We start from the raw sequence: 13524 nt of genomic DNA on the forward strand, positions 1-13524 counted from the left end.
ATTTATTCAAAAGCAAATTTTAATGTCTGATTTCTTAGCATATGAAAAGGGAGTATTGGAAAGCAGCCAAGGAAAGGTCTTCAAGTAACAGACTTATTCATGTTCTTTTTATTAATTTTTTTTCTTTTTATACAATATTTAAAGGTTACTTTCCATTTACAGTTATTACTATATTCACTATAAATATTCACTATATTCCCCATGTTGTACAATACATCCTTGAGCCTATTTTATACCCAATAGTTTGTACCTCCCACTCCCCCACCCCAATATTGTCCCTCCCTACTCATGTTTTTATAGGCTCAAGGACAAAGGGAAGAGCATTATGTTGAGGAGTAAGATATGCATGGTAGTTACCATACTCTTCTGCTTTGGTGGAATCATCAAAGGCCATGAGCTGTCCACTCAGGTTACTACAGTTTCTGAATGAGCAATCCTCTGCTTTGTTTAGATGATAAGCAATATTACTTAACAAATCACAACAGCTCATTTTAAGCATCTTTGATTTAATCTTTCCCACTATTTAATTCCACTGTGATTTTCTACTTGCAGATCTCGTTCTGGTTTCTCAAGAAACTTTAGCTAGAGCCGATATGTCAATATTTTCCTTTTTCCATATCTACCTACCTAGTCTCACCAGAATCACACTCTCATTTCCACATGTATGTCTGTCAGCATCTCTAATTCATTATATTCTCCTCGTACTAGACCTCTGTTGTTTTTTGCCTGACCAGATCCCTTTCCCCTTCTTTCTTGCTATTTCTGTGGTAGCTCAACCCAGTTTTTCTTTGGGGAACCACTCTTCCGCCATTTAATACAGTCTTAGAGAGGTCAATCAGATGTTCTGTCCCTAGAGTTTAAATCTTGAGCTGAAAGTGGCAAATTCTGAAAATGATTAGAGTTCATGATTCCAATGGCAAAGCCGTAAAGAGACTGCCCAATAGATCTCTGGCGCTCTCTTGTTTCTTGTCCTTTCAGAGTTCTGGTTCTTCGGCTTTTTCTCCTTTCTATGAGCTACTCAATAAACTTTCAATAATTAAGTTAGACTATTGATTACTACAAAAAAAAAAAAATGTAATACACTCCTAAAATGCTCTCCTTCTCCTAACTTCCCTATTTCTGTTAGTGAAACTACAATCCTCTCTGTCACCTTGGCTGAAAATTTCAAGTACATTTTTATGCTTCCTCATAAAATTGGATGCTTGTCCTCATCCAATGCAGTGACAGGATTTGTAGACCTGTAGACCCTAACTCTGCAGCATCCCTTGATATTTCTTCCTATCTACACCCATGGCCACCTCTCAGACCCACATCCCATCTGCCTTAGAAAGACAGTACAATGGAAAGATTGGGGGCTTCAGATTCTCCCCAACCCAGGCTTAAAATCTGGCTTTTCTACTTGTTAGCTATACGCTGCCTTGAACAAGCTAATTAACCTCTCTGAGCCTTCCTTTTTTCATTTGTTAATAGTACTTATCTCATAACCTAACTGTAAATATTAAATAAGATCATATGGATAAAATTCCTTATAAAGTTTATGGCTTATAGTTGGTATTCAATTTAGTTACTGTTGTGTGTTACCAATTTCACGAGTTTCTAACTGGTCCCTGCCTTCATATTTTCTCCATTCCAATAGTTTTGATACAGTAATGCCAGATTAATTTTCATATATATATTTTTAAATTCATGTAACTTCTTTAAGCTGATAGCTTTGAAAATTCCCCTTTATCTAACAAATTAAATTCAGGCCCTAACTGCATATCAGTCAAGGTCCTCCATGATACCTTCTATTATCCTCAACTCAGTCTGTACCCAGGATAAACAGAACAACTGGTTCTTCCATGAACACTCTCTCCTCTTTCTCTTACATTTCTTTGCTCATCCTTTTATCTCTGTATTCCTGTCAAATTTCTATTTGTTAGAATCTCAGACTATTGTAAATAGTAAATAAATAATAAATAAATACTTAGTAAATAAATGTAAAAGACTTAAAATAGTGTCTGGCATGTAGTAAGTGCTCCCCAGTAAATGTTACCTGCTGTTATGCCACTCAGTGCCTATAAAATGCAATGTGTGAGGGTAGGAGGGGAGGGGTTAGGGAAGAGGTAGAATTATATCTAATTGTTAAATCAGTAAGAATGAAAATCCTGGGGAATTCCCTGGTGGTCCAGTGGTTAGGATTCTGTGCTCTCACTGCCAAGGGCCCGCGTTTGATCCCTGGTCAGGGAACTAAAATCCCACAAGCTGAGCAGCATGGCCAAAAAAAAAAAAGAATGAAAATCGTATCCATTCTGGGCTTTAAGCATATAAAGATGAATAAGACATAACCATCGTCCTCAAGGATCACAGTCTAGAGAGGAAACAGGTACATAAATAAGTATAAGAATGCTATTATAGACTATGTACAAAGGCATTTTGAAAGTCTTCCAAAGATTTCTTGAATTTACTTGCGATTGTTGTTTGTTTTGTTTTGTTTTACTTTTTTTCTAAATAACTAACACCATGTTCATTTACTTTCTGTAGGTAAATGTGAGTGTAAGGAACAGGTGTTAAGAAACTCCAAGGCATTCTGTGGAATGAAATATTCATACGGTGAGTTTGAAGTGCTTGAATGCTTCTAAGGATCTATTCAAACTAAGTAGGAAGAGTTTTTAAGGAAATGGGTGGCCTGGTTTATCACATTCACAGTAAATCAAAGCACTAGTCTTATATAATAATAGTAAACATAGTAGTCGGCCTTGACCTAGATTCTTCTAATAGAGATGGTGTTGAATGTAATGGTGAGAGCAGGAGGCTTTAGAGCAAAAGCAGGGTTATCCTGCTATGTGGAAAAGAGGCAAACAAGAAAAAGAAAAAAATCATGACACGTAATCCTTTCTTATAAATGCTTCTTGTATTAGTAATCTAAAAGGGAAGTCTCTAGCCACTTAAATGATTTCTCAGCCAGTTTATCCTGTAGTACTACTAGGCAGAAATCAGTTTAAAGCTGTATATTTCACAGTGATTAAAAGCTCAGGCTTTGGGCTCAGACCTACATGGGTTTTATTTGTGGTTTATTGGGTGGGTAACTTAACGTCTCCAGACTTCCTCCTCTGTAAAATAGGGATGACGCCCCCTTCCCCATGAAATGAGATTTTTGAAAAGCACACAGCACATTACCTTGCACATACTAGATACTCAGTCAGTGTTAGGGAAGGAAGGGGAAATATAGTGGGGAGGCCTTGAGACAAGCTCTCTGCCTGAGTCTCTTCCCTGCCCTCTCTATATACTCTAGACTCCTCTACCTTCCAAATGCCAGGAAAATACAGTGTATGGACAAAGGAAAATGCCATTGCCCTAAGTAAAGACTGTTACTATCTTCAAATTCTAAATGGCTTTATGTTTATTATTAAGTATATTAAAGATGCCTTATCTTGCCAACATATCATTGACTAGAGTCTGAATCTTTTTATTATTCCATAATGTATACAGCAATATTTATTATTTATGCATTACAATGAAGAGAAAGTTTTAAGTCATGATTTCTGAAACAAAATGTTTACGTTCTTGATAACATTGTATTTATTCTCATAAAAGATAAAAACACAAATGTTAAAAACCTCATAAATCTTATCTAAAATTATGTGCATATTTCCCTCCTTTCACCTGCCAACTTGGTTAAATAATAGAAGCAAACTTTTGAAATGCATAGTGCCCAGTAAAGAAAAGTCAGTTTAGAGGGAAAGGTATTTACTATTAAAAGCAAAAAAATATGACAATTTAGTCCAAAGTCATTCAGTTCAATAGAAATATCAACTGGTTTTCATTATCAAATAGATTCAGTAGCTCTTTGACTGAATTTACAACCACATTGATATCTTTTAATACAACTGTATTATTTTCTGCTTAAGAGAACTTGAATGCTTTTAATGATGTCATGAAGTATCTTGGTCTTATTAAGTGCAATACACCTACAGACTTGGGGAAAAATGGTCTCCCCCTCCCCATTCTCTGACTTAATAGAAAAAATACTCGATTCATTTTTATTCTTTTAGCAAATATTTATTGAGTTATAATAGTGAATTGATAAGGTTCCTGCTCTCTCTGAGCTAGAAAAATAATAGTGAACATTTATTGAGCATTGGCTACGTGCAAGGGGTTACTACAATATGTACCCTTCATGCATTTATCTTATCAGAGTTCTAGTCCAAAGTCCACCTCTAATCAATCAGGCATACAGGTTTGAGCAGTTCACTTAAAACTTGCTTCCTCATACATAAAACAAGACTAGATGAGCTCTTAAGAGCCCTTAGACGTCTAAAATTTGGTGAATCTATAATTTGGTGCATTTGGTGAATCTATAAAGAAAACATGGCCATCTGACAGCCATATTCTCAGGATATGGTACCAGCCAAGATAGGGTTCTTTTATTACACACAATCTTCCATCATCTTCCAAGATATAGATGAGCCAGTAAGAACTCTCCTAATAATACAGAACGTTGCATTCAGTGTTCCTTAGGTCTATGTTTTTCCCCACCCCAATTTATCCCATTACTTGATCCCTATCCACATCCATTTCATAGATGGAAGAACATAATAGAATCAGGAGTCATATCGAAAACTGGAGCTCTGCCATCACGTAGGACAGCTTCCTAATCCCAGTCAGCTTGCGTTACACCAGGGAAGAAAATTAAGTAATCAATAATATTATTTAACCTCTTTAGAATACGTAAAATATGTCCTGGCAGTAACATTTTGCTTTTTGTCATAACATTACACAAAGCTAGCTATAAGAGTATAATATAGTCAGAATCTAAATAAAAACCAGGATAACAATTCTACTTCCTGTGCATCTTTTTTCTATTTAGATTTGATAGCTGAATGTGTTTAAGATTTATTTGCAGTAGGCAAATGGCTGATATTCTCTTAGCATAGTGATATGGACAGAAGTAGCAGTTGAAAAATGTTAAGAAAGAAGAGGATAGTTAATATAGATAAATGAGATGAAGTCAGTGCAAAATCAATGAGCCTAATGATTTTCTTTCTTTTTATTGAGGTATATACAGTTAATGTACAATATTATATGTTTCAGGTATACAGCTAACCATTCACAATTTTTAAAGGTTATATTCCATTTACAGTTATTATAAAATATTGGCTATATTCCCTGTGTTGTACAATACAATATATTCTTGTAGCTTATCTATTTTATACATAGTAGTTTGTACCTCTTAATCCCTAATGATTTTTAAAGCAAATTTCCACATTATCATCATTGGTTCACTTTTCCATTATACTCTGAAATGCATATTTAAGTTGTTCAGAGTTCAAAGGATAGTATGAAATTCTATGCATTTTGACTTTTGGAATTGTGTTGTTACAGTGCTAAAAATAAAGATTTTATCAGCTCATGATAAAGGATCTCATGCTGAGGTCAATGTGAAGATTAAAAAAGTCTTAAAATCCACCAAATTGAAAATTTTACGAGGAAAACGAACATTATATCCAGAATCATGGACTAACAGAGGCTGCACTTGTCCAATCCTCAACCCTGGTGAGCATTAGTCTCTTCTAGCTTGTTACCTACCGTGTTTCTGCTGATTTGCTGCTTGTCCTACATTCTCTGAACCACAACCTAAATAAACTCAGCAAGAGTATCTCTCCTTTTCACCATCTGATCTAGGGAAAATCCAAATGGAATTCGTTGAACTGACATCAAAAAATTTTTTCTCTTTCACATGCTCTATAAAAGTAAAATATTTTAAAATCCAGCAATATAATATTTTCTGTCCTGAAAGAGAAGTCTCAGATTGGTTCCAGGTGTCAGTAGCAAGGAAAGCACTTTCATGAATTTATCTGCCAATAATACTGTATTGGAAAGCTAGGTCCTATTATGATGCCCTGGTTAGAACTTGCTCCCAAAAGGAAGTTCAAATGCAAAATTCCATCTGTGCAAATAATATCGAATTCATTTTTACTGTTGCATGAGAAGCATCTGTTTCTCCTGGATAGAAAACAACTCTCAAGTTCTCATCATCTTCTTTTTCATTAAATGACCTTTTGGTTTCAAATTAGAAACAGCAAAAACAAACAAACAACAACAAAACTACAGAATCTTAGAGAAACTTGGAGTGGAGGAAAATTTGCACTTTAAAACATTGTGGCAGACATAGAGGCAAGCAAGTAAGGATGGGATTCATATCTGTTCACTCTACAAGTACACTCATACTGTGTCGTAAGCTGCTTATTTCTGTCTCCCTCATTAAATTTGAGGATGGGATTTAGATTTTTGACCATACTATCTCCAGGGCCTACCATTAGTACCCAAATAATAGTAACAAAGTACCCACAGAGTAAGTTCTAGTAAAACAAATAATATATTTTTTAATCTTCTGTATTTCCTTGTTTATGAAGTTGCCAGCTGTGCCTTAATGGCACTGCTGAAACAGGTGCATAATTTGTGTTCTGGATCTAATTCTTTTCAAATTTAAGTCCAGGAAACCACAGTTATGTTAAGAAGTCATTTATGGGTTTTGGTTAATAAATTTGAGAGAAATAGATAACTGAGTGAGAGAAAGAGAGAGAAAAACTATCAATAAAATATTCCCCACAACCTAAACGATCTACACAGTGATATAAAACTCTTGACTTTTGACCATTGACTAATCTCTCACACCCTTTTATACCTCTTCATATTTTATTTAAATTAATCTAAATTTTAATAAGGAAAAATTTAAAGACATTTTAAAATAAATATGTTTACAAAGAACAAATGAAGTAATCAGAATCTTGGATTTTGAATACCGGAGACTAGGAGTCATCAATTTAAGTTCTGTTTCCCGGGGCTCTTTCTATAAGCACTTTCTACTATTTTGGCAAAAGAAAAAGAAAGAAAGAAAGAAAGAAATCCACTCCGTTTTTTAGTAAGACATTATAAACAAAAGCTTTGACAATCTGAGCCACCCTCCAGGAAGTGAATTACACTTCCTAATCAGATTTCTGCCAAATAGAGTAAAAGAATCAACTGAGCTCATCACAATTGAAAACATAAGCACAATTATTCAAAGAATTCTTGAAAACATGTTTATTCACTTTGATGAAAAGACTAGAACCTGCCAAAGCAAAACCAGACACTCTTTCATTTCACTTTGTTTTTCCATTTTACAAGTTCAATAGCTAAGGCCAAAGAAAGCTGATAAGAAAACTCTGAAACTTTACACGCCAACATTTCCTTCGCTACTTTTGAAAAGGAGTAATCTAATTGGCATCCCTGCAAATTCATTCATTCCTACATTCATACATACATTTACTCATTCATCAATCATATATATTAGAATACCAAGACTAGCACTAAAGTATAATATTTTCTTTCTCTATGGATACAAAGTAAACTTTGCACCCTCAAACTTATAGCAAGGTTGGGACTTCCCTGGTGGCGCAGTGGTTAAGAATGTGCCTGCCAATGCAGGGGACATGGGTTTGAGCCCTGGGCTGGGAAGATCCCCACATGCCGCAGAGCAACTAAGCCCGTGTGCCACAACTACTGAGCCTGCGCTCTAGAGCCTGTGAGCCACAACTACTGAGCCTGCATGCCACAACTACTGCAGCCCGCGTGCCTAGAGCCTGTGCTCCGCAACAAAGAGAAGGCACCACAATGACAAACCCGCGCACCGCAACAAAGAGTAGGCCCCGCTCACCACAACTAGAGAAAGCCCGCGCACAGCAACGAAGACCCAACGCAGCCAAAAAATAAAAATAAATAAATAAATAAATAAAAACTTATAGCAAGGTAGATGTCAAAAGCAGAGATAGGAAGATAAAATGTAAATGCTAATAAGTGATACAACAGGTAACATTGTTTTCCATGCTAACGTTTGGCATGATGCTGTTCCATAATTTATGGATTTATTCAGCATCATTTTATTAGTTTAATTTATATTTATACTTCAAAGTAATGGCAAACTCCTATAATATTTGTTCTATTTATAGTTTCAAAGTAAATTCATTTAAAATACTAGACTTAACACTGAAAGTTTCCTAAAAATTGTTTATCATATTTTTAAATGAGGATTTTATTATTTTAGAGATGATACAAACAATATCAAGATGATTATGTTTTGGGTTTTTTTTTTTTTTAAGACGATTATGTTTTAACTAGTCTGTTAATCAAATATTGGGATTCTTTTTCATGAAGAAGCTAAGGTTACCCTTTAAAGAATTTAAATACCTTATAATCCATCTTACGTATATATATATGTATATATTTTAACAAAAATGAAATCATAAGTATATGCTTCATTCTGCAACCTACTTTATTCAGTTATTATCTTTACCTTCAGTTTTAATTTTCATATACTCTAATACTCAGATCATATTCCAATTTCCCAATTGATCCCAAAATGTTCTTTAGACGTGGTTTGTCCTTGCCAGTATTCAATCCAGAATCACACATTGTATCTAGTTTTTAAGTCCCTCAAGTATCTTTTATTCATGCAGAGTTTCTTTTTAGTATTGAAGAAATTATTATTGTTGAAGAAACCAGGCCAGGTGTCCTGTAGATTATCCTGCCTTCTATATTTGTCTGGTTGGTTCTTTGTGGTGTCATTTAGCTTGTCTCTCTACTTCCTATATTTCTTGTAATCATAAAGAAAAGCTTGATAGACTCAAGATAAACATTTTGTCTAGAATTCATCATAGATATTGTTGTGTGCTTCATGTTAAATCACATCATGTTAAATCACATCACAAGATATATAGTACCTGGATGACCCACCGTCAGGGTTGCTAAACTTGACTCTGGGGTTGGAGTGATTACAGTCTGATCTCTCCATTGGGTTTCCTTTTGAGACTAGAAAACAATGAGTATGAGTTACTTAGTCACTAAGCAAACATCCAGTTCCCCATTAACTATTCAATTTAATGATTTTTATCACCAATTCAATTGGCAATCCCTTCCTCAATGAATAATTTCATTAGAATTTTGAGAAATGATGTTTTTCTAATTTCACCTAATTCCCTTCATTTATCAATTAACATTATTCTGTAAGAGGACTTTCTCTCCCAAGCTGGGCTATTAGGTTACCATGAAATATAGTTCCTATTATAAAAGCACGATAAATGCTAAATTCTTTCCTTTAATTTTCAATTTCCAAAGTAAGGAATGGTTTTAACAACTGTCTCAAGACGACAAGTTAATTTTTCTCTGGATTTCTCTTTTTTGAGTATCACTTTGGAATTGTGGATTTTTGTTGATTCAGTATATTAACACACACACAATTATTACATTCTTGGTGCTCAAATTATCACAACTTTGGTGAGTTATAACCCTCCCTTGCTGGTTCCTGTATCCTTTTAAAATGATTCCCATTAAGCTTTGAGAGCTTCCTTGCTTTTTTTAGCACAATAAGAAATCCCATGCTTACCTTGTATCTTCCTGCCCTGGACCTAAAAAAAGCATTTCTTCAAGAAGCCTTGTTTAGTTTTGTTTTGTCTTTAGTGAGACCTGTTATTAGAGACATTATGTTTGTTACAGGTGTTCATTACCACTGGAATGACATTTTTAAAGCCATTTTAGTGAATGAACAAGACTGTATATATTAAACCATGAGCTTAAATTGATATTTTCAATTGAATTTTAACATCTTGTGTTTTCCCTTAACTTGAGTTTTAAAGTATATGTCTCTTGATCTTATATAGGAAAGTTTTATTTTATAAATGTAATTACTTATTTGCTCTACCCTATAATATTAAAGAAAATTGTTTCAAAATACTAATATTGATATTACTACAGACATGTACCGAGGGAGATTATCACATTTCTTTTTATTAATGTATGGATAATGAGATTGTCCTTTTGGATTCTTATGTTTGTTAGCCAAAATTTTTACTTGAAGCCTGAAAAGAATTTTGAATTATAAAGTCAGCACTAGTCAAGTCTCATCTTTTTTTTAAGTATGACAAACAAACATTCTATATTCCAAAAACACACTGACTTTATATAGGAGATATGTGTTATTTTGTATAATCCATAGCTCTCTTCCAATACGTTTTCCCAAATGATTGTTTCACTTTTATAAAATCCTCCTTAATATACACTACTATACATAGTGAGTCTCCAAGAAATATTGAACTGTAGCAGCATGTTAAGTAGTCACAGAATCCTCACTTCTTCACCATAGAGGGAAAGAGTAAAAGTTCAACAATCAGACAGGTCTGAACTTGAGTCAGCGTGCACTGCTTACTGGCAAACACTGTTTCTCAATCTTGCCAAGCCTCTGTTTCCTCATTTGTAAAACAAGGAAAGAAGAAAGGTAATACCTACTTCATAGGGTTATTTTCAAGATTAAATGAGATAATACATTTAGAGCACTTAGCACATAATAAATATTTACTAAGTGTCAGCTATTATTGCATATGACTCCCTATTTCAACTATGAATTTATAAAACTGTGAACCATGTATATATAAAACTGCTAAAGTCACATCTCTCCCTTCACTAAACTATGATACTACATAGTCCCTAATTTTGTTCTCTTTCAGGTTTGGAGTACCTTGTAGCAGGACATGAGGATGTAAGAACAGGCAAACTAGTCGTGAATATGAAAAGTTTTGTCCAGCACTGGAAACCATCTCTTGGAAGAAAAGTCATGGATATTTTGAAAAGAGAGTGCAAGTAGCAGAAAAGGTGTATAGCACATAATGGCAATTCTCTATGTACAAAACACAAACTTAATGGAAAGGAGACCTCAAAGATGAAACTGGAAATTTTTTTTAGTGCCAAAATATATAGAAATGTTCCAATGCATGGCCCTTGTCTACCCTATCTCTTTTGGGCCCATGTTTAAATACAGTTTGTTTCATAAAGTGGAATGAAAAATCCAATACCGATACCTATTTTCTATAGGACTGATTCTGAAATTCATAACTATTAAGAATATTTTAATAGCAGTAAGATATTTAGCAGTAATCCATTAAGGGCAATGCATGTAACAAGGACTCCTCCCATCTTCAGATATGTTACTTACATTTGTGCTACTTGGAGTAATTAATGAGATTTTAAGGAATCCCCAACCCTACTATCAGAAAAGGTGTTTCTTAAAAAGAGCCTTCTCTTGCGTGATGTGTGTGAACTTTGGTCTGTGGGGTGTTAAATGGAACCTCTCCACATGTATATAGTATTTCATTGTATAAAGCACTTTACTACCTACCACTTGTGTTGTGAAAGTTTGGAGACTGCCGTTGACAGAAAAAAAAAGAAGAAAAGGGCACGTAAGAAAACCTGCTGAAACAGAAGCACTATCACTACGTGTGGAAAAAAAGTGGAAGTTGTACTCTTTAAACTTGAACACTTGAGAGTAACTATGTGAAGATGCAACCTGAAAGGAGAATATGTTTGCATGAAGTCTCAGCTTTGGGATAGAGGTTAGATTCCACAGATACCGGCCATGATGAAACTTTTAAAAAAACTGAACAAGAAGAGACTCTAAGAGAAAGGAGTCATAAGTGTAGAAAATGCTTGGATAAAGAGAAAATGGACTTTAAATTTTAAAAGCCCATTTATTTGCAATGCACTTGTATACACTTCAAAAATTATTGTAGACACAATTTGTTTTATTTTTGTGTTTAGTATTTAAACCTGAATATGGAAACAGTTTCCTCCTTGTCTTTATTAACAGTATATGGTCATTCTATTCACTCATTTTTTGACTCAATGTATGTGATAGTTCACCAAATTACAGTTTTTCATTATTATTTCTCTTCTGTACTCATGCATAACCACTATACATATCACTTCTTCTGTACTTGAATATATAAAACCTGAACCACAGTGCCATAAGATTAACTTCACATACAGAACATATTTTTCCTGAGGTCCTGTGGACTTGCAAAATATATATATATATTGCTCTGTTAATTTTTTATATTTCATATATGTAATAAAGGAATATGATCTCCTGATTTTTGCCTCATTTCCTGATCAACTCTTTCACTGATGCTAAAGATTACCTTCTCTTAATGAGGGAACTCAAATCTAATTCCTTAAACTAAGAAAATCAAATAAGGACCTGGTATTTCTACTCTTATATTCTAGGGTTTGGGGATGGAGTGGAAGCTAATTCAGATGGGTTTACTTTCTGTAGCTGTTGAACGTGAACTTTTTCATCAGATGCATTGCATTTTTTTATATTACATTTACTTTTTTTGTGTGTGTGTGGTACGTGGGCCTCTCACTGTTGTGGCCTCTCCCGTTGCGGAGCACAGGCTCCGGACGCGCAGGCTCAGCGGCCATGGCTCACGGGCCCAGCCGCTCCGCGGCATGTGGGATCCTCCCGGACCAGGGCACGAACCCGTGTCCCCTGCATCGGCAGGCGGACTCTCAACCACTGCACCACCAGGGAAGCCCTTACATTTACTTTTTAACTAATTTAAAAAGTAATAAAAGTTCACTGTTGAAAATACAGAAAACCATAATGAGAAAAAAAAATGCCTATATTCCAACAATCGTAATAATAGCTGTTAGCAGTTTAGTGTAGATGCTGCTAGACTACTTTGTATGCATATACATACCTCTTATAGAATTGGAATTATACTATACATACTCTTACGAAGTCTGCTTTTATAACCTGTAGCATATCTCTTAGTTTCTTACCTATTCCTATCTCATCCTCATAGATGGAATGCTAACTAGTAGACATCATTTACCAGCAACTTATAAAACATGGTGGTAAGTACATCATACCAAGAAAAATATTTTAAGTATGTCAGATATAGGATTTTCTTAAGTTTCAAAATTGCCAGGTTGCCTTCTTTTCCATTTCACTTTATATAAAATAGCTACTACACATTAAAAAGAAGAATATAAATAATGTCTATTTTTTAAAAGAGTAGAAAGATGCCCACAATATACTATTCAGTGAAGAAAATGACAGAACAATACTTATAGTATTAGCTCCCATCCCCAAAACACATTTATAATAATATAGCACCTCGGGCTTCCCTGGTGGCGCAGTGGTTGAGAGTCCGCCTGCCGATGCAGGGGACATGGGCTCGTGCCCCGGTCCAGGAAGATCCCACATGCCGCGGAGTGGCTGGGCCCGTGAGCCATGGCCGCTGAGCCTGCGCTCCGGAGCCTGTGCTCCACAACGGGAGAGGCCACAACAGTGAAAGGCCCACGTACCGCAAAAAAAAAAAAAGAAAGAAAAAAAAAATTAATATAGCATCTCAAAAGTTCTGACAGATAGATTATAGCAGTATTTACCCCTGCAGGGGAAAGAGAATTCTCACCTTGTATTTTGCATATGTCTGCATTGCTTGACTTTCTTTCATTGGTCACGTACTGCTTTTGTAATTTATTTTTTAAACACTTAAATTTTTTTAAAAATTTATTTATTTTATGTATTTATTTTTGGCTGTGTTGGGTCTTCGCTGCTGCACACGGGCTTTTCTCTTGTTGCGGCGAGCGGGGGCTACTCTTCGTTGCGGTGTGCAGGCTTCTCATTGCGGTGGCTTTTCTTGTTGCGGAGCACGGGCTCTAGGCATGTGG

At 35.1% G+C, this 13524-nt stretch overlaps 1 protein-coding gene across 3 annotated transcripts in view; it reads left to right on the top strand.

Annotated features, from left to right (window-relative positions):
- The window catches only part of NTN4 (netrin 4), a 107409-nt gene extending 95020 nt beyond the window's left edge, over positions 1-12389 (top strand). For all 3 annotated transcript variants that reach the window (XM_079937825.1, XM_079937823.1, XM_079937824.1), the window contains 3 exons: positions 2524-2592; positions 5365-5535; positions 10521-12389. In XM_079937825.1, the coding sequence (XP_079793951.1) occupies positions 2524-2592; positions 5365-5535; positions 10521-10657 (377 nt within the window). In that variant the 3' untranslated portion in view covers positions 10658-12389. The remainder of the gene's footprint in view (positions 1-2523; positions 2593-5364; positions 5536-10520) is intronic.
- Positions 12390-13524: the final 1135 nt, after the last annotated feature.

The sequence above is a fragment of the Stenella coeruleoalba genome (genome assembly GCF_951394435.1).
Source record: "Stenella coeruleoalba genome assembly, chromosome: 11".
Classification (NCBI taxonomy): domain Eukaryota; kingdom Metazoa; phylum Chordata; class Mammalia; order Artiodactyla; family Delphinidae; genus Stenella; species Stenella coeruleoalba.